This window comes from Astatotilapia calliptera, chromosome 14 (genome assembly GCF_900246225.1).
Source record: "Astatotilapia calliptera chromosome 14, fAstCal1.2, whole genome shotgun sequence".
NCBI lineage: Eukaryota > Metazoa > Chordata > Actinopteri > Cichliformes > Cichlidae > Astatotilapia > Astatotilapia calliptera.
In genome coordinates, this window is record NC_039315.1 from 20,790,916 (window position 1) to 20,810,877 (window position 19,962).

At 40.9% G+C, this 19,962-nt stretch overlaps 1 protein-coding gene, 1 long non-coding RNA gene and 2 other non-coding genes across 5 annotated transcripts in view; 2 read left to right on the forward strand and 2 right to left on the reverse strand.

Annotated features, from left to right (window-relative positions):
• The window catches only part of fchsd2 (FCH and double SH3 domains 2), a 75,129-nt gene extending 56,183 nt beyond the window's left edge, over nucleotides 1–18,946 (reverse strand). For both annotated transcript variants that reach the window (XM_026191269.1, XM_026191267.1), the window contains exons 1-2: nucleotides 18,443–18,946; nucleotides 14,202–14,299 (exon numbers count right to left, since the gene is read on the reverse strand). In XM_026191269.1, coding sequence (XP_026047054.1) covers nucleotides 14,202–14,299; nucleotides 18,443–18,463 — 119 coding nt within the window. In that variant the 5' untranslated portion in view covers nucleotides 18,464–18,946. The remainder of the gene's footprint in view (nucleotides 1–14,201; nucleotides 14,300–18,442) is intronic.
• On the forward strand, nucleotides 2,285–2,357 carry trnam-cau (transfer RNA methionine (anticodon CAU)). The gene has a single exon. It is a non-coding gene; the product is annotated as a tRNA-Met (tRNA).
• Nucleotides 4,074–4,147, reverse strand: trnat-agu (transfer RNA threonine (anticodon AGU)). Its single transcript has one exon. It is a non-coding gene; the product is annotated as a tRNA-Thr (tRNA).
• Nucleotides 4,312–7,867, forward strand: LOC113035665 (uncharacterized). The gene is made up of 2 exons (XR_003274371.1): nucleotides 4,312–7,615; nucleotides 7,694–7,867. It is a non-coding gene; the product is annotated as an uncharacterized LOC113035665 (long non-coding RNA).
• Nucleotides 18,947–19,962: the final 1,016 nt, after the last annotated feature.

Genomic DNA, 19,962 nt, shown 5'->3' on the forward strand with positions numbered 1-19,962 from the left:
TCCTTCATTTCTGCCTTTATGTGTGGACGGGATTATTTTTTAAAACGAAAACGGAAAATCTCCGTTTTCAAAAATACCCGTGTACGTGTGGACGTAGCCTCGGTCTCTGACTGGAAGCGCTAATTCGTCATTTGGCTTTTGTCAGACTAAAGTAACTGTTAAAACTGTTTGAAAAGCTCAGCTATACAACAAGGAGAGATTGAGAATTTCCTTTTAGTTCTCAGTTTATTTGATATTGACAAAAGTTAGTTTTGTCTGTTCTTCTGTAAAACAAACTAAGATTTATTTTTAGAATTAATATTTTGTTTCTAAGTGGAATTGACAATTTAGTCGTCTGTTTCGTTTGTTCTATTTTGAAACTTAAACGCTTTAGTGGCTGCCTTTTGTGTAGTTTGCAATATTTGCCTTTATTTATCTGAAAAAGTCTCATGTTCCTTAAGTACATCTACCCTGTTGAACTTATTATGGGAAATAAATATTTAAATAAAAACAAGCTGCTGATTATTTCACATTTTACTTGTGAGCAACGGCACATTTAAATCTTACAAATATAGTTATTTGGCTTATATCGTGATAGATATCGTTATTGCCTGAAATGAAAAAAACATATCGTGATATGAAAAAATCTTATATCGCCCAGCTCTAGTTGGCACTAATAGCAAAAAGGTCTAGCAGGAAAATATTATTAAACCAAAAAGCACTGCTGGGATTTGAACTAAGGATCTCCTGTTTACTAGACAGGCGCTTTAAACAACTAAGCCACAGAGATACAACTGCAAAGCCTATTTAACCTTACCATATTGTTGCAACATCATAGTATGATCAGGCACTCTGCTTCCTGTACACTTATTAATGATTATGATTGGTCAGTTGCTGCCAATGCCACCCACCCCTGAGAGAGCTGAAGAGAGGCATGGAGGCTAAGCAGGAATCAACATTTTTTTCAAAAGAAGTTCAGGTCAGACCAGAAAAAAGCCATGGACATTTTTAGCTATTCTAAAAGTTATGACTGAAATGATGATCACATGAATTTTATTTTGCTATTAAAGACTTGTATTAGCAGAAATAAATAACTTTAATGTTGATGTATGCCACCTAAGAGAAAAGACAGCAGGCATTTTCCTCCTGCTCTGGGTTGGTAATGTGGATGGAGACTCTTTGGAAAAAAACACTAGTGTGGATGAGCGTTATTCTCACATGCAAATGAGGGTATTGTGTTTAGGTGTCAAGAATAACCTAATCATTAGCATTAACCTTTAGTTCATTCACATGTAGATATCCAGAGCTCTGTGGCCCACGCAGAAGCACACTTGATCACACTTGATCACACTTGGGTAACTTGTTCAGGCTTTATTGGACAAGGACTTTTACACAGATTATTCTTTGCGTGAAACAACAAATAGCAGATTGGCAGAAATATGAGCCTCAGTTAAAGTTGGGGGGGGGGGGGGGGTGGGATGAGGGGGGCATGAAAACATGACAGAATATAAACTACTACCAGAAATAATCTGTATCTGGAAGAAGACGTATACTGACTCCATTATAGGCATTACAAGCTGGTGCTTACACCCACTCAAGATACCTTCGGAGCAGCACTGCTGTAGCTCAATGTTAATTTAACATGGCTTTGAGAAATGAGCACCATTATACCCTAGTTTTGAAAACGCAATAGCTCGAGGCTTTTTGCTTTGTATCATCAGATAAAGCAGCGCAGGGTACATTCAGTCCCAGTATGTATCCCATGTTGACATTGCTGGAATAATTACAACCACACTTCTTATTATTGTACAATATATTTTAACTTCAAGTCACCGATGCTGTCTTAAATCCGATCAAGACAACAGACTGTTAACATCTAAAATCAAGTACCATCAGGAAAGGCGAACAGTGGAAGAAGACACAGAGGGGAAGACAACACTGTAAGAGTAGACAGAATAATTACCACCAATGGCCTGTATGATAATTACAGCCCAAACAAATAGGGTAGTGCTTCGTGTCAAACCTTTCCCCAGACATCATTTCTGTGTTAAAGCTGCTATATCCAGTCTGGTTTCCAAACACAGGCTGCTTAGCAAATTTCTTTTAAATAAGAGACTGTAGTAAATCTGCACCATTGCCATTTATCACTGATCTGCTGCAAGAGGCTGGAGCATGTGTTTACTATTTAACCCCGCCCCGTGCTTGTCCGCTGAAATACGACACGCACACTCCCCCAAACAGGCCTGTCCACATGTGGGCTTAGTATCCGCTCTCTGAAAGGGACACACGCATTTGCAGCACACAGGCCTCGTTGGCGCAGTAGGCAGCGCGTCAGTCTCATAATCTGAAGGTCGTGAGTTCGAGCCTCACACGGGGCAGATGTTTTAAAATTGTCAACTAAGCAAAATAGCAAAGCACATGTGCCTTGAAGTGAAACATCGGACAGATTTCTTGCATTACATGTTACTGAGTCACAGAGGCATGCTCCTGCTAGTTGCTCAACAACCACGTTTGAAAACCTTGACAAACTTGTTAATTATACCTTGAAAAATCCTTCCTGCCTTTAAGGCAAAGCACAATCAAGAAATAACAGTGCTTTCACTTCACTCATAAAAACAACTGTCTAAACTAAAATCATTTCATGCTCCATGCTAAAGAAGGAAAAAGTATAGCTCTAATAATTAATTATATTAGTATATAATCTCAATTGATAGCCAAGGTTAACATAGGTGGAATTAATGGTGTTTGTATCACATTGCATAGGTCTATGGTTACACACATTGAGTGACATTCTTGCGAGCTTCATGCATCAGCCTTAAGGCAATGGCTCAAATGTTCTGATGGAAAAAGAATGGGAGAGTCATCATAGAGTAAAAAATAAATACATTTTAAGAATCATCTATCAGTACCAATGAGATGTATGTGGACCTCATGCGTGTTCCTGTTTTTCCATCCGATTGTTCCGTCTGACGTCACTAGCCGTGTCTGGACCTAAACTCCGCTGCAGGTCCATATATCAAACGATCACTGTGGCATTACTGAGAGTTGAAAAACTGTCTAAAGTCTTTCATCTTTAATAAATTGATCAGCTTTCTGCTCTACCAGGTGTAACAATTGAGTTTAACATCCAGGCATCCATGAAAACGGAATTTATGACATTTAACGGAGTTAGAAGTTAGCAGGGAGTTAGCTCGCTAGCTTCTATCTAAATACAATATAGCATGTCCTGACTGCGGGGTTTTGGAAACAAATTAAAACGTACAGCTCTGTTATCACTTCCAGCATAAATGAAGACAGAAAACTAAACAGCAGTGACGTTTGTAGGGTTACTGAAGTTGGGCTAGCTGGTATATAATGATGTGCTACGTGACCACTAGCGACACAGCTATGTTAGCATAATATAAACAAGCTAACTTTTTTTCCACTCGATAAAAGTTAACGTGAGTGTTCTCAGTGGTCAGAAACAAATGTAATCGCATGGCAGGATGCTGTAAAAGGACCAAACTTCAGCCAGGAGAACAACTGAGATAATCCATCCACAATACGAGGTAGTTCATTCATATACTGCTGCATGGGATGGGCTGTAGCTACATCCTAAGGTTTTAAAAACTGAGCTTAAATAAATCATTAGTGGTAATAAAAGCCGAGGGAGGTCAACAGGGATCACTGACTGTTTTAGGAGCTTTTTGAGATCAAATAGAAGAAAATACAAAACATTAAACATGTTAACAACACAAAAGCCATATTAAACGCAGACTACTTTAGGCCCGGAAGTAGGATTCGTCGCGTCATCACTGAACAACCGGATAGCAGGGGCTAAGCTTAAGGGCAAACAACAGTACAAGCACAAACAAGTTACTCCTATAACTGGTTGTACTTTATCATGATGCATATGCGCTGCCACAACACTGCATTGCTGACAATGAGTGCAGGATTTCCTTCTTTGACCAAAACAGACACAGTATCTGCTGGTGTCTTAAATTAAGTGTCTTAAATTGTCCAAGAGTGTGCAAGTGTCTTAAATTACTTGGTACTAAATAGCAATGGAAAGGGAGAAAAATATTATTGAACAAGTGTAGCGGAGTTGGAACAAAAGGCACTGCTGGGATTCGAACCCAGGATCTCCTGTTTACTAGACAGGCGCTTTAACCAACTAAGCCACAGCGCCTACACAAAGAGACAACAGGATATCAATTCCGTGAGGTAATCCATCCACAATATGAGGTCAGTCATTAATATACTGCAACAACATGGGAATAGAGCAGCTGCGAGAGAATTCAACATTAATAATAATCAATGGTATGGAAGTGGAGGAAGCAAGAAGAATGAGTTGAGTAAAGTTTGACTTATCTGACTGTTTTGTTTCGCTTAATGCACCTTAATATCCGGTGCGCCTTATATATGAAAACAGACCTGCCATGGAAAAGAGCAACTCAAGTCAAAGCATTAGAAAATCAACTGCCTGTGCTATCTTTTTGAGTTTAACACACTACGGCAAGATACACAAGATTACTGCACTAGATGTTATGGTCCTGCCCCTGCAAGCTCTCCTGTAACTGCGTTGGATGACCTAATCTCATACTGTGAAAAAGCAGTTGGTATACCTTGTTGGTATAAGAGAATCCTTGCTGTTTTTAAGGCAAAGAAGCTAGGTGCAGTTTTCAGCAGTTTTCAATTTCTTCTGTATGACCAATCTCCTAAAAAGATTTAAATTAACATGCTTAACTTTCAATAGCTCCAAATGGCTGTAATGTCTAGTTTCTGGATCTGTCACCTGAACATACCACAGCACATATGGAAACATGACTGCTCGCTCTATTCACACACAATCGATCCTGCAAGCCTGAAACATACAAGTCAGAAAGTACAAACACAGAAATGCTGACAAACACTCATCCTCGCTGGGATCTTTGGACATGTCTGGGCTTTTCATGCTGCCATGGTTACAATCCAGTGTAGCCAGCATATGTAAACATCAACACCCAATTATCAGCTCGAAATGTCTTTCACACCCATTTTGCACATTCATGAGAAACTGTGTTCCTAAAATAGTCAAAATAAACAGAATAGGCATTTCAGAGTGAGGTCTTAAAAGTTATATAGATTTAAGTAGTTATCTATTTGAAGATTATACTGTACTTCATGTTTGTGTCTATCTGCATTTACCTTCTTCACCCCCTAGATTTATTCAGCTAACAATTCACATCTATCCCTTGAAAACCTCTCCATACCTTCACCTGCACCTCTATTTCGTGCCTCTCTCCCCTGCTCTGACCCTTTCTCTCTGGCTTGATGCACTCTGCTTCTTAACTACTTTTTCTCTACCCTGCTCCTTTTGTCTGCCCACCACGGGTGCGTGTGCGTAACTGAATGGTGTACGAGTCGAAAAGCCAGCATGTCAGCATCAGCTGTGTGTGAAGAAGAAAGGGAGGGAGAAAATGTGCAGGCTTGCAGATGAGTGTGTGTCCGACAGGAAATACTTAAGAGCCTGAGAGTGGACACAGTGGATGTGTGTGTTTGTATGTCTGTGCGTGAGTGCTGAGGGCAAGAGGAGCAAGAGGCTGAAAAGCAGAGAGAGGAAATGATCAAACATGAGAAAACAGCTGAGGTCAATGGTTAACGGGACACAGACTGAGATCAGTGACAAAAGGATAAGCAACATGAGTCACAGGGTGAGACAGAGGCCGAGGAGAATGGCCATGTTTTCACACTGGTGATCGACACGAGGCATCATACAGCAGATTTGCAGCAGTCTTTCCTCTCCAAGACCAAGCTGGCATTCAGCTCGAAACATGTTTACTTCATCTCAGAAAAGACAACAGTTGATAAGCTGAGATGAAATCTGAGTTCCCTTTACAATAAATTAATTCTACACAGGGTGTGTGCTAGTATTAAAGACAGCAGTACTAAGTATTAGAATAAAAACTCATCCTACCAGTTCTCTCCCCACACACACCTTTGCTATAACCCCACAAAACACTGACAGGCAAAAAGTAAATCTCTGATCATGTGTTTAGAGTTACTGTTATCTCTGTCCTCAAAGACTAAGACACTTTCTGTGACTGTGAAGGCAGCTGCTGCTCAATAATAATATATTATGACCAGGTTAAAAAAAATCACAGTGAAACTTTTACCATTACTCAATGATATATTGTTTTCTAAAGATATCATGGCAAAGCATTTGAGGCCGTGCTGGGGTGTGAGTCGGTGGCCAAATAATTTCCAACATCAGCTGGAATGCTTTTTTATTATGACCTCATATTGTTTGTGATATCTGATTTTTTTTGTCTATGTCTTCAGATTAATCAACTTTATGAAGATGAACAGTGTCGTTAAAACGGGTGCATTTGATGTTGTTCACCTTTATATCCCATTTGTAATTTTTGTATTAGTAACTTAAATCTGTCAAACAATTGGTAACTGAAAATGTTACAAATTGTAGGTTAAAATAAGTACTGGACTTTAGACTCACAGCTGCATGCTACAGATATCACTGCTGGAAAGAGAAAGAGAAAGAATGTCAGCATATAGGCAATATAAGACATAGATATAACTTCCAGGTTGGAAAAATAGAGTTCCACCTTCCACCCCATCTGAAGTGTGCCAAAGAGCAAAAGCTGTGGCTGCAAAAAGACTTCTGATCCTATACAAGTACAGTGGAACCCTGACTTACGAATACCCCATTTAACGAAAAATTCAAATTACGAAGGCACTTAATGGCAATATTTCTGCTCGTGTTACGGCAAAATGCCTGCGTAACGAAATCCGCTGACTCTGATTGGCTGAGCCCAGAAAGCCCGCAATGCCCACAGTGCCTTCCGAATCATGTGACAACCCCTTGGCTTTTGTACTTGCACTTCGCTGTTCCACTTGAATGACGTATTGTTGCTGCAGTTTGCAATTAGCCTATAGCCTATCGTTCACTCAAAAGGCGCGATGGGTGCTTTGACTTACGAAAATTTTCGACTTACGAAAGACCCTCGGGAACGAATTCATTTTGTAAGTCGGGGTTCCACTGTATATGAGAAAACAGCTCTTGGTCTTGACCTCTGTTAACATCTTTCCTGATGAGTTTATGCACTCAGTCACTCGTTTTGGGTCCTTTTAATCACACCATGTTACAAAATGGATCATTACCATTGGATGAAACCAGACACAATTTGGCTAACAACTTCTAAAGAAGCTTCTTGGATGTGATCTGAAACGTCTTCAAGAAACTTAAAGATGTCCTGTCGCTTTTCTTTCCAGGCTCCTTAGATCGCCATGAGGTAGATGACTGAAAATCTACACACCTTTCTTGACATTTAAATTGTCGCAACAACTGAACTGATGAAGGACTTTTTGTCATGGCCTGGGTCTAGGGACCCAGGGCTCAGGCATTTTCAGTGTATGTTTATGTTTATGTTTTCCGTGTGTTGTATTGGTTTGCTCTCCATCTCTCCATGTGTCTCTGTGTGAGCTTCCGGAGGTGTGGGTTCGCTGAGGAGACTGCGAACCCGGAAGTGGTCTACTCGAGAGACTGCCGCACCTGCCGCTCGTCGTCCTCTGCCAGCTGCAGCAGATTACGCTCGTCTAGGAACGGCATTTAGGACTGCAGCTGAGCTGAGGCCGACGCTGGATCCTTGAGTCAGAACTCGTCAGTACTGCCGTGAGCTTTTACGTAACCTCCGCGGAAACAGATCCCCTGCTAACCCTCTGCCTTTTGTGTTACCAGGAATCGGGAGCGGAGTACGCCTCTAAAGTCACGGTGTGGGAATTGGAGTTTTCACTTCTCACGGACATCTGCACTGTGTGGGATTCAGGGAGAATCACCACGGGACCACAGTGCTGGGATTTTGTATATAGTTGTGTGTTTTTCACCTCCTGTAAATAAATCCACTGTCCTTCACTTAGAGTCTCGCGTTTGGGCCCTGCTTTCACTGTCACTCCACGGTCTGCCATCGCAGCCCGTGACACTTTTATTGGCATTTTAATGTGAAAAGACTACTTGTTATTTAGAGCTCATTTTAGCCACTTTGCTTCAGCCTTACTTGATATCTGAGAACACTGTCAATGGTCCCAACAGGCCAACAAATGGCCAATCAACTTGCCCAAGAACTGACCCTGGACCATTGGTGAATCCTTTGTTTAGTTACTGTTCCTGATTTTTTTTTTAATTAATTAAACATAATTGTTAAAGCTACTGCTGGTCAGTAAGAATGGATATTGATTCTAATATTGTTAGTGAGTGTACTAAGAGGTCAGATTTGGTTTATGATTGAAAGTGCAGCTGTAAACCAGAGGAATCTGAAAGCTCGTTGTTCATTTGCTCTGTCAAAATGTCTATTTACATTTTTCAAATACTCAGTGGTATTTCATATGCTCCCTTGCACTGACAGGTTACAAGTCTATTCAGCTCCATTCAGAGGCAATTTGATCCTCTCCCATTAAAAACACCCTTTGGAAAAGAGAGGGCCCTAGAGTAATTCACAGTTGCACTTTGATTTAATTCTAATAATTCTAAAGTACAAAAGAACTACGACCTTAAAAGAAGAAGAATGAAAAAATAATAAAAAGAAGAAAATAAAGATAAAGAGTAGATATTCATAAAAAAAAATCTTTACCTACTTCAGGGGGGGGAAAAAACAAAATGAACAATTCAAAATGCCAGAAACACTTACACGAACGAAGGCCACAAGTTGAAAGACATAGGTCTACAACAGAGATGGAATGGATTATATTTAGCTGCTGGGAACTTTATTGTTCATCGGGTTATTTTTCCAAAGGACAAAATATTGCAAATCTTTAAAAATCCTCTGACTCCACCACAGAACAAATGGTTGCTTTAGCTGCTTAGGCTGTGACACTGAACTTTATTATATTATTACATAAAAACATAATGGTAAGGTTGAGCCACTGTTGCAGGATCACCTTATTTTAATACAGAAATAACCTTGTAACCAATATTTTGTCATTTCAACCCCAAGTATTATCCAGGGTCCTCTTATGATTCAGTCTGCAGTGTTATTTTGTCGAGTACAGATGTACCTACACCTAATTACATTATCAGGGTGTGAATCAGCCTTGCATTCATTTGTGTGTGAGTCTGGGTTTTTTTTAGTTTTTTAATGCAACAAGGCCTTGATATTCTGTTCCCCATCTTCCTTCATTATGGAGGCTGCAATGAAAAGCATTAATGAGAACTCTTGGTGGCACTTTTGGGTTCAAATCAGACAGTTTCATCTAGCTACTCAGCAAGGAGAGCCATTAGGTTTTAATGATATTTGCAGATAATTCCTAGGATTTGGTCAATTAATTTGCATGAAACACAAATTTCATTTATCCCAGTGAATCATGCAAAGGACAGACATGGGGGGTAAATCACATCCAGTCCAGCAATCTAGTCCGAGCATCAGCTTCCAGGCTGCTATTTTTATCATTTATTTTATCATTAATGTCGCAACATCTCCACAATTAATACTGCTCTTTATAAAGTCTCCACAGGGCACTCTGTCTGCAACATTCTGCATTTATTCTAAACAACATCACAGCCTGTCGAAGAGTTACCTTACAGCAAAATGAAGCTGCACAGTAAAGTATATATAGCACATTGTTCACTGATCTAAACTAACAGACAATAGCTAATGCATGGCCAAATGATAATGAGCACAGCACACTGTATGAGAGTATTTCTATGGTCAGCGCAGGATGATGCGTTTGTAGCTATTAAGGGAGACATAAGGGTATAGGGGATTTAGCTGGATTGAGGACACCAAGTTGACTCCCTGAATCCACCAACTCGTCATCATTTTCTCCTCTCTCCCGTTCTCTTGTCCTTCCTAAGATTAGACTAGCTGAAATGCACTCCCAGAGGATGAAATACACGGTCCTTTCTCTTTCATCTTTCCTCCATTTTTTCCCGTTATCATTCCTCTCATACCTTGTACAGCTGACACACAGGCAGGAGACACAGTAGATATAAACTTGTATATGCGTGTGCATGTGTGTGTGACTGAGCGCTTTGATTAAAGCCAGTCTGTGGATTAATTAGGGTAAATAACCTCAGAGCTGCTTTTGGGATTTAAGTGTTAAAACCTAATGTGTGCTTCATACTAGAAATGTGTCTGTCAACCATGAATGTTTTTGTCATTGCTCTCCTGTAGGGTCCATCTTTTAAAAATACTGTATATGGAAACTATTTAGTCATAACTAGTCATGGTGACACCATCTCAGGAAAGGACTAGCTGAATCAGAGTCAGTTTCCAGAGGTCACGCATGCACTTTTACAAGGACAGCACAAAGCATGTTCGTCAATTGATTAGCTTTCTACTGTAGTCTAGTGACTGTTTGCAAGCATCAACTGTAGATATTAAGTCTGCATTCTGTCCCAGTGTGGATATGGGGCATGTTCCTACCTGCTTCTTCCCTTGGGAATCACTCAAGATCTTTGAGTGCATCCCAAGGATTGCTCTGAGTGTGGGATGTCCTGCCACCGCCCAAAAAAAGAATCTGTAGTCCTGAAAGCTGCAAACAGCTGCTTTGGTATTTGATTTGGTTTTTTTTAAGTAAAAAATAGAGCTAAGCAGAAAATAATAACTGCAGAAATTATATCGAGAACGTATTTAGCAAATGTGTTGACAGTTATAATACTGATCTATTAATTGGAGAAACAGATGTCTAAAGTATGAAACTGCACTGACCTTTTTCGTGTCATTGTTAGGTGGTTGCTGGGCAACATAAAAGCATCACAAAACATCACGAAAAAGTTTTGTGACTTTAACTGAGAAGTTACTGTTGTGATATTAAAATTGCACTCCTTTTACAAGGTATTACAGGTGTGCATAAACTCACTGGCTAGGCAACACGATTATCTCATAACACCTGATATAAGAACCATCAGGGGCCTGTACGAGTACACCACAACTTGTGATCATCTAGGAGGAGTTTCCAGGAAAACAAACAGAGTGAGACTTTGTGTATTATAGTACAATGGTTGGCGTGTTAGAGTTGGGCATCGCAAACAACCCTTTGGCGGTCACCACAACTAGCACAAAAGCCCAGTGCGATGGTCCTCCCTGCACCCACTTGACATGCTGACATCAGAATTAACTCTTGCCTCACAAATACACACAATCAGGGAGAAATATTATTAATCTTAGATAAAGAATCAAATAAATTAAAAGGAAAAACCAGCATGTGAAAATCAGTCAATGGGTCATAGCTACAACCAAAGAAAAGATGTCAGATTTAAGCAACAACAGAAAAGCACATTTGCCTTGAAATACAGTCTAACTGAGGGTCTGTTCTGTTAGATCATTTGCTAAAAGCACATTTATTGTCACACGGATGTGTGTAAATATAGGCTGAAGAATATCTTTGGTAATGTGCATATGTAATAATATGTTAATGAGCCATGTGCCCAGCGTTGCTTATGCTGATGAGCCATATGGAGCTTTGCCTGGAAGCCTGGTGAGAGCTGTAATGTTTACAGATCTCTCAGGTAAAAAGTGAACAGGAAAAAAGATTATAACACTATTCTCTGTTACAGTGATGCTTAAAGGCTGGGTCATTCCTCAAAGAAACAGTGGAGATTAATGAAATCATGTTGATGAGACTGAAAGCAAGTCAAAGAGGTTAAAGAGTCAAAAAGGATAAGCACAGATGTTATTCTCTGGTTTTCTAAGGCTTCATAGGATGAGACTGTTCATACACTTTCTTGAAATGCAACAAAACACCTCAATTAAAATTCCGTAAAGTTAAGGAAAAGAAGCTGTTTTCAATTTATTGCATTAAGTCTTTTTCTTTTTTCTCTATTAACTAGTATTAACTAGTGCAGCAGTCTCAAACTGCAGCTCCAGAGAGACATGCAGCTCCTTTTTCCATTTGTATAAATGTGCTGCCTATATAGTCCTTTTTATGCTTAAATAACCTGCATCATAGCTTACTTTGCTGAACCTTAGGATGGATATATACACATAAACGGTCCATGGACGAACCTAATTGCATTTACCACCAACACTGCTGGCTTACTGGTACTACTTAATCTGCAGCTGGACTTTAGACAAAATAAAATTGAACCTGATCTTTTTTTTTAATATCTTCAAAGCTATTAGGCTTTGGATGTTACAGCTCTTCTCAAAGTAGGCTACTTTTAATTTAATCTGCACAGGAACACAGTGGCCTGCAAAGCTTCATAACTACTCTTTGCAAAGTAAATACAAAAAGATATACTCTTCCTCTGCTTCACAAATGATCCTTTTTCTTTGTAATAAAAAACTGATTTAAAAAAGGAAACAATTTAAACAAACTTCATTCCAGAGTTTTGTAACAAAAACATGATATTGTAACAAAAATGCAACTGCAGCCCACTAAAAAGCCATTACTTGTGTTAAAGGATTAATTATTTACACCCTATTAGTAATGTTGACAGGCTAATTCATATTTAAAAGGCTGTGTTACCTTCATTGTAAGGCTCAAATATGTTTTGCAGCCCCACCACAAATTTTCAGATTAAAAATTGCTTGAAAATGTCTCTTTTGATAGTAAAGGATGCCAACTCTTCAATTACGGGATAGCATTTGGACCCAGAGCCCATACTAGGTAATATTAGCCACCCTGCATATGTTATTCCTAACTTTTTTGTTCATTTACAGGCTGTATGAAGTTGTTTGTCTAAATGCTTCATTAAGGTACTTGGATGTATTTATTTTATTTTTCAAATGAGTTTATATTAAGTTTTTATTAATTTACTCAACGAGAGGTGGTGTGTGTGCAGTGTCGTCATCCAACATGAAACAAACAATATTAGACAGAACATGTCAGCTCTAATGGTTGGTTTCAACCCAGAAGATGCAAAAGCATAACAGAAATAAACAATTTCCGCTTTCACATAAACTATTTCTTGAAAAACATTTTCTCTATAGAGCGATTCAGTCCTGTCAGAAGACAACTCGCAATTTAGCCAACTGCTGTCCTTTCAGCACCTGTGGTACTAGGCTGCTGGTTCGGACAAACATAATGGGAGCTGAAGTCGGTTGACGAAATGGATACGTTCATCACACTATGCTGCTGGTGTGAAATTCAGATAGCCCTTCTGCTCTTTTATAATAATCTTTCAAAATCGGCTAAAGCCAAAAGACTGGGACCACAGTGGTTCACTCAAGGACACATCGACTAAGCAGATGCATGTGGCTGCAGGGGCTTAAGCCCAGGACTCCCAATCGCAAGCCAATTTCCCTAATCATTGCACCACCCCACTGCTCCTGATTTTGCCACCATGAGAATGTGTCATCAAAAATAATTACAAAACATTAAAGGCTAGAGCAACATGGAGAGAAAACACTGCAGGCAGCATCTTTCAGTGACGAGGATGACAAAGCCAATTTGGGAACCTTTTACCCAGTGGCACATACCTTCATCCCTCACCGACTGAAACAACTAACACATCGTGGTTGCATATGCTTAACTGGCTCTCCCGCGCTCCCACAAGTGAGACCAGAGCCTTGTTCGCTTTCCAAAACCCAGCAGCAACAAGCCAATCTGTTCTCAAACAGCTGGAGCTGCCCCCAAGAGTGAAAGAGGGAGAAAAAAGGGAGGGAAAGAGGGGGGGAGGGAGGTCTCGGAGAGAAAACAGGCAGAGAAAGTGTGAAAATGAGAAACAGAGCAAAAGACCGGGATGGGAGCATAGACACAGAGAGTATGAGAGTTCGCTGTCATAAATAATCAATGCTTAGTCAACACAGAAAACGAGAGCACGTGAAGGAGCCAGGGCTTCCTCCTATTCCCTAATCCAAAAAGGGAAAACTGCCAGCTCACATATGTCACGAGTAAACAGGGCTGAGCTAAGTTGAAGAGGATATATGGAGACAGACAAAATGATAATCGGAGGAAAAGCGACAGAGAGAAATTAAAGTGAGGGAAGAGACTGCAGAGAGTTTTTGCAGAGAGAATATGGAAAAGGTGAAAGTGAGAAAGAAAAAAGAAAGAAAGAAACACTTGGAAAGCAGGAAGCGGGCTGCAGGAAATTCCTTTGTCATCCTCCTGACCCTCTCTGCTTGTCAAAAAACTGGAATATGACAGTCCACGTCCTCTTTCTCTTCTCCCTCACTCCTTTTTCCTTTTCTCCGGCTGTGTCCGTGTGAGCGTGCTGTGCAGCGACGACTAGATTTCAAGTCATCTGCCATTTGTTAAGCGCACTTGCTTCATGCTACAGACAACTATGTGACTCGGAAACGTGTTCATACCTCATGTCCTCAAGCAGGTCACATTCGGTCTGGTGTTTAAAGTGCAGTCTTGTCATCTGCTCTGTGTGAGTGTTTTTCAGCTCCTGTGTCACTTTGACCTGGATGAAACAAAAAGACATGTTATTAAATGTGTTATTTATTCATCCATCAGCTCCACAGGCATGTTATTGATCTCTATGAAGCCCAACTTTCAACAAATCATCAGTCCTCACATATCAATATATTAAAACAGTAACTACATATTAACCTAGATGTGATTTTGGCCAATGCAGAGGACATAAATGGCTGTCTTTTCCTGGTTGTAAAAGGGTTCATTGAATGACGAAAGCTTCTACCTGGCTGTAAGTTATAAATGCACGTTAACAATAAATGATCCATATCAATCCATAATATTTCCATCTCATTGACCCTTCGTTAGATTAAATGCTGCATGAAATTGCCCAAAGTAACAGACTGAATACAGAAACATCTTTTAACATGAGCGCATTTCATTTTGTGTTTTTAGATAATCTGCTGATCTATTAAACTGTTTAAAGAAAGAAAGATTTGCTTTTAAAAATTTGTGATATTTTAACGTAACTTGTTTCAATCAAAAAACTAAGAATTGTTTGGACAACTGGACAAATATGCCCTCACCAGCCACCTCATTGGGTAAACCTGGTCAGTTGCTTGTTACTGCAAATAACTAGTCAATCACATCAGCAACTCAGTGCATTTAGACAAGCATACATGGTCAAGACGACCAGCTGAAGTTCAAACCAAGCAGCAGAATGGGGAATAAAGATCCTTTTGGTGCCGGACAGGTTAGTCTAAGTGTTTCAGAAACTGCTGACCTGCTGGGATTTTCCCAAACAACCCTCTCTATGGTTTACAGAGAACGGTCTGCCTTGTTGATGGCAGAGGTCAGAGGAGAATAACAAGACAGCTTCCAGCTGTAACTCAAATAACCACTCGTTAAAACCAAGGTCTGCAGAAGAGCATCTGTGAACAAGCAACAACCTTGACCACAGCAGGTGCCACTCCTGTCAGCTATGAACAGAAAACTGGGGATACATTTTGCGCAGGCTCACCAAAGTTCAACAACAGAAGGTTGGAAAAACTGTTCCCTCACAAACAACATGAAAGCATATATCCATCTTGCCTTGTATAAGGAGTTCAGGCTGGTGGTCTAATGGTGTGGAGGATATTTTCTTGGCACATTTTTGGCCCCTTAGTACAAAATGAGAATTGTTTAAAGAAGCACTGCAAACCTGAGTATTGTTGCTGACCAAGTCCATCCCTTTATGACCAGTGTACCAATCGTCTAACAGCTGTTTCAAGTAGGCTAACACACCATGTCACAAGCTCAAATCATCTCAATCTGCCTTCTTGAACATAACAATGAGTTCACTGTACTCAAATGCCGTCCATAGTCACCAGATTTCAATCCAATAGAGAACCTTTGGGATGTGGTGGATGCGCAGCTGACAACTTTGCAGCAACTGTGTGACACTGTCATGTCATGTGGACCAAAATCTCTGAGGAATGTTTCCAGCACCTTGTTGAATCTAAGCCATGAAGCCTTCATTAGCCAAAAATAAATATGAGTGACACTGATTTCAAAATGATGTATACTGAAAAGCACTATATTCTCTAGCTGCCCATCAACTGTCCTACTCTAAAGTAACCTGTAAGTAGCACATACATATACTGTATACACTCCCACTCATGACCCATCAATGTAAAAGTCGGCGTCAGGGTTTTGTGAGACCTTCAGTGAGGCAGGTATGGGGATTTTTTGCAGTTAGAGGTGACTGAGAATACTCTTAACATCCCCCATAACTGCAGTGTTTAGTAAAGATGCTGTGTGCATCAAATTCAATTTAGTGGCCAGGCTCCTTCACACATCTTATGCTAAAAGAGACATGCACACAGACACACAGACACAAACACACACATCTCCTGCCAACAGAGTCGCTGTGAAGGTCATTGTGCATTGTCGGGTGAATTCCATCGGCTATTCACCAGAGTAACAGTGGGCAAATTCACGACTGTTCTAGACAAAACAATCAACAACATGCCACACACACTACACTGGCACACACACCAACACACAAACACAGCACAGCTCCTTTCTTTCATGTGCTGTGCCTTTGAAGATAAGGAGGGAGTGGTTCATTACAATCAGGGCAAAATTTCTTCACTTGATTTCACCTTCTATCACTCAGTGGCAACCCCAGAGGATGGCGAGAGGAGGGGAATGGTGACAGAGAGATAGAGAGATGGGGCGGGGGTTACAAAATGAAAAAGAAGATGTCAAATAAGGGCAAATGTGAAAATTATGAATAACAAAAATGGAAAGAGGAAGAGATATGGCGTAAACATCCCCGACTGTGAGATAACAATATCAAGAGGAGTTTAAATTGTTTGTCTTTTGGCTGCATCCCCCTCCACTACAACCATTAACCTTCTCGGTGGTCTTCCTATTTCCTTCTGCCTTAAAATAAGGCAGAAGATAAAAGGGGAGGGTTGTGTCAGGAAGGGCATCCGGCATAGGATCTCCGCCAAATCAAACATACCTTCAAGCACATGTGAGGATGTCAGATTCACCCCAGTAATGAAGCATGTATACCAATACACACACACCCTGTCTGATATGTATCCAGTCTAAAGATGCAAAGATGCTTTCACTAATTAAACTTAAGATTCAATGCCATCCGTTGATGCAGTTAATGTCAATTTAAAGAGTTCAAGTTCACCCCAAAATCAAGCATCTGCAAAACACTTGTGTAGCCTGAAATTTCACAGGCTCAGCTAAATTTGCCCAGTTCTAACCAATTCTTTAAATCCACAAAACAGAGACACTTCCTCAGCGTCCACACCCACTCTCGAACCTATGGATTTAAAGCTAGATAGGCAGACACTGCATTGCCTTTGTCAGGCCTCTTTAATTTAAGCCACATAAGGCGAATAAAAGAGAGCCGAAATGACTCCATGTTTGTTAGCAGATGTGCTGAGACACAGACAGAACACTTAAGGGGCTGTATGTGCCGCACTGGGAGAGAAATTATTAGCATCCAACAGTCTAGCAGAGATGCTGTGGGCTGAGTGCACACTGAGGGTAGCGGCGCTATTGCCAGTGGGTAACTCACGAGTATTTTTTATTCATTTATTTGTAAATTATGCTTTTATTCTGGAAAAATTTTAACAGGAGGTTCAGGAAAGCAGTGTGTACAGCCTCAGTCAGGCGAAGACCTGCACAAGTGTGTGGTTTAAAGGCATGATATGGCATGTCCGAGGCCACAGTGTGTGTGTGTGTGTGTGTGTGTGTGTGTGTGTGTGTGTGTGTGTGTGTGTGTGTGTGTGTGTGTGTGTGTGTGTGTGTGTGTGTAAACGCAGGGTGTAAGTGGCACAGAGGGAATACGTGGTAATTAAGAGAAATCTGATGCGGAGCTTCACAGTGGGGAAATTGGCTCTTGTGCATCTATTTCAGGAGGACACACACACACAGACAGAAAGCAGTGGACCAGAAACTTCATCACACCCTCATGTGTATACACACATACACACTGCACAGCACGCTTTAGGAGTCCTTTCTCAGCCCATACAGAACCAGTAAGTCAGCGTGGCTCTGGCTGCACGCCTTCCTCGGTATGCTCGGCTTTTTGTCAGCTCTGCCTTCAGTGACCCCTGCACGGACTGATGAAGGTCTTTCTCTGAGACATCATCACAAAAGACGAAATCTTTTGTTGTGCTGTCTGGGGCAGGAGAGTGGAGTAGAGTGGAGTGGAGGGGGGGTTGCGGGTTGTTGTCATATTTCCACAGCGTCCACATTTTAACAAAAACAACCACCTCACTGGCCACAACGCTAAAAGCACTGCTCATATTTGAAGTTATTCCTATTCCTGCTGCACGTCTCTCCCCCTGAATCCCGTTTAGTCGTGCTTTGTGCCTCACGGTAGCCCACCTAGCGCTTTCTAGCTAACGTTATTTGACGTGTGAGGGTCACGCTGCTGCAGCGGCTGGACAGATGCACATTAATAACGTTCACAACTAACCCAGCTAGCCGTCCTTGCTAATGTTGGCTAGCGAGGGTCTTTCCGACCTCCCCTTTAATTTAGCCTTTATTTATTTATTTTTTTGTATTTATTTATTTATTTTTACCGGAAGCTTTTTGTCGTGGCTGTCCAACCGTGAGCTTACAACACTGTTATCTGCCTGTCATTGTCTGCACAGCCCTACTAAAAACATAACGGACTCACCTTCCTCGGCGGCGGCTGCATGTTGAAGTATTGACATGAATGGTATTTCCCTTGTGAGATGTATTGTAATTCCGAGAGGATATCCAAATCAGTGTGTGGCACTAATATTTCTATGTTTCCCCCCCCCCCTCTTGCTTCCTGAAACAAACACCAACAAAAAGAAAGAAAAAAGCCTCCCCTCCGAACCACAGGGAGGAAAGACGGGAGTTAAATTTGTACTCCGGCGGCCATGACTGATGATAAATGGCTAGTTTATATGCAGAGCAGAAACTGGAGCTACGAGGAGAGACCGGACACGCTTGTGTCGGCTGCTGCCACTACGACAGGACTGGTGTGTTACTGTACTCTTGTGAGCAGGAGAGGGGGAGGCAAACAGGCGGAGAAGAAAAAGCAGAGGGAAGGGATGAGGAAGATATTAACGGGGAACCCCATCAGCAACTCAGCTCAAGGGCTCCACCGTGCGGGGAAGAGCAGGACAGCGCCCGTGCCTCATTAATGAAAGACGGCCATCAGGACGGGAAGAGATAATCTTTTTGTTTGCTCGTTCTCGCCCTGTGCTGGCGGTAAAATATAAGTAAAGTTGTCTTAAAGCATATAAGTCGGAAAAAAAGATTTTTAAATGTTTTATTTATTTATTCATTGTTTTTTTTACAGCCGCTCCAGCTTGCTTATAGGGGGAAGCGCAGGAGGCAGAGTCCCGCAGACCTGCATAGCAACAAGAAACCGCATTCAATCAATGGTGGAGTAGGAATAAAAACGGGATTTTGTTTCAAATAAATAAATAGACAAATTACATATACAAGTTATTTAAAACGTTTTTGCATATGACCTATTATTTCTTGGCTAGGGAGTCCTAAAAAGCGTCTAATCCACACGATTACTCACTATTATTATGTAGATTATGGCGCACGTCAAAAAAATCTATAGAAAATCAGGGGGAAGACAGAGTAAAATAGGGTCACTGGGTTCATTGCTCCTGGGGAACGGTGATAAAAGTCTTGTCAAGGGTTGGCATCAGCTGCAGCTGGTATCACAGCACCCGCAAGTATGAATGCATGCATGCAGCCCGTAGCATATGCTTTTATTAGGCGTCATTGCTCGTGGTTAAAAATCGGCCAAATGCAGGAATCTGCTGCATTTCTGGGTCTTCCGTTATAACACAGTTTATATCTCGGGTCATGGACCGCTTTTCATACAAAACAAGACGTCATTTTAAGATAGTGGGGAACTGGGCTGGACATTTTTTACACAATTAATCAATTAATTCAGAAAATAATTTGAAGATTTAATTAAAAAAAATCATAAACTTTAGCTTTACATGAAGAACCATTGTTCTTCTGGGATCAGGTTGTAAACGGTTGTAAGTACTTGGACACACATTTGAATCACTTCTTCCAGCCAGCTGTGTTAGCTTTATTTTTCAGGGTGGCCTCTGCAACATGAGACTAGAAATCACCCAAAAATCTTCACCATGAAGCAATATTGCATGTCACTCTGCTCACACCCCTGTCAAACTGTGT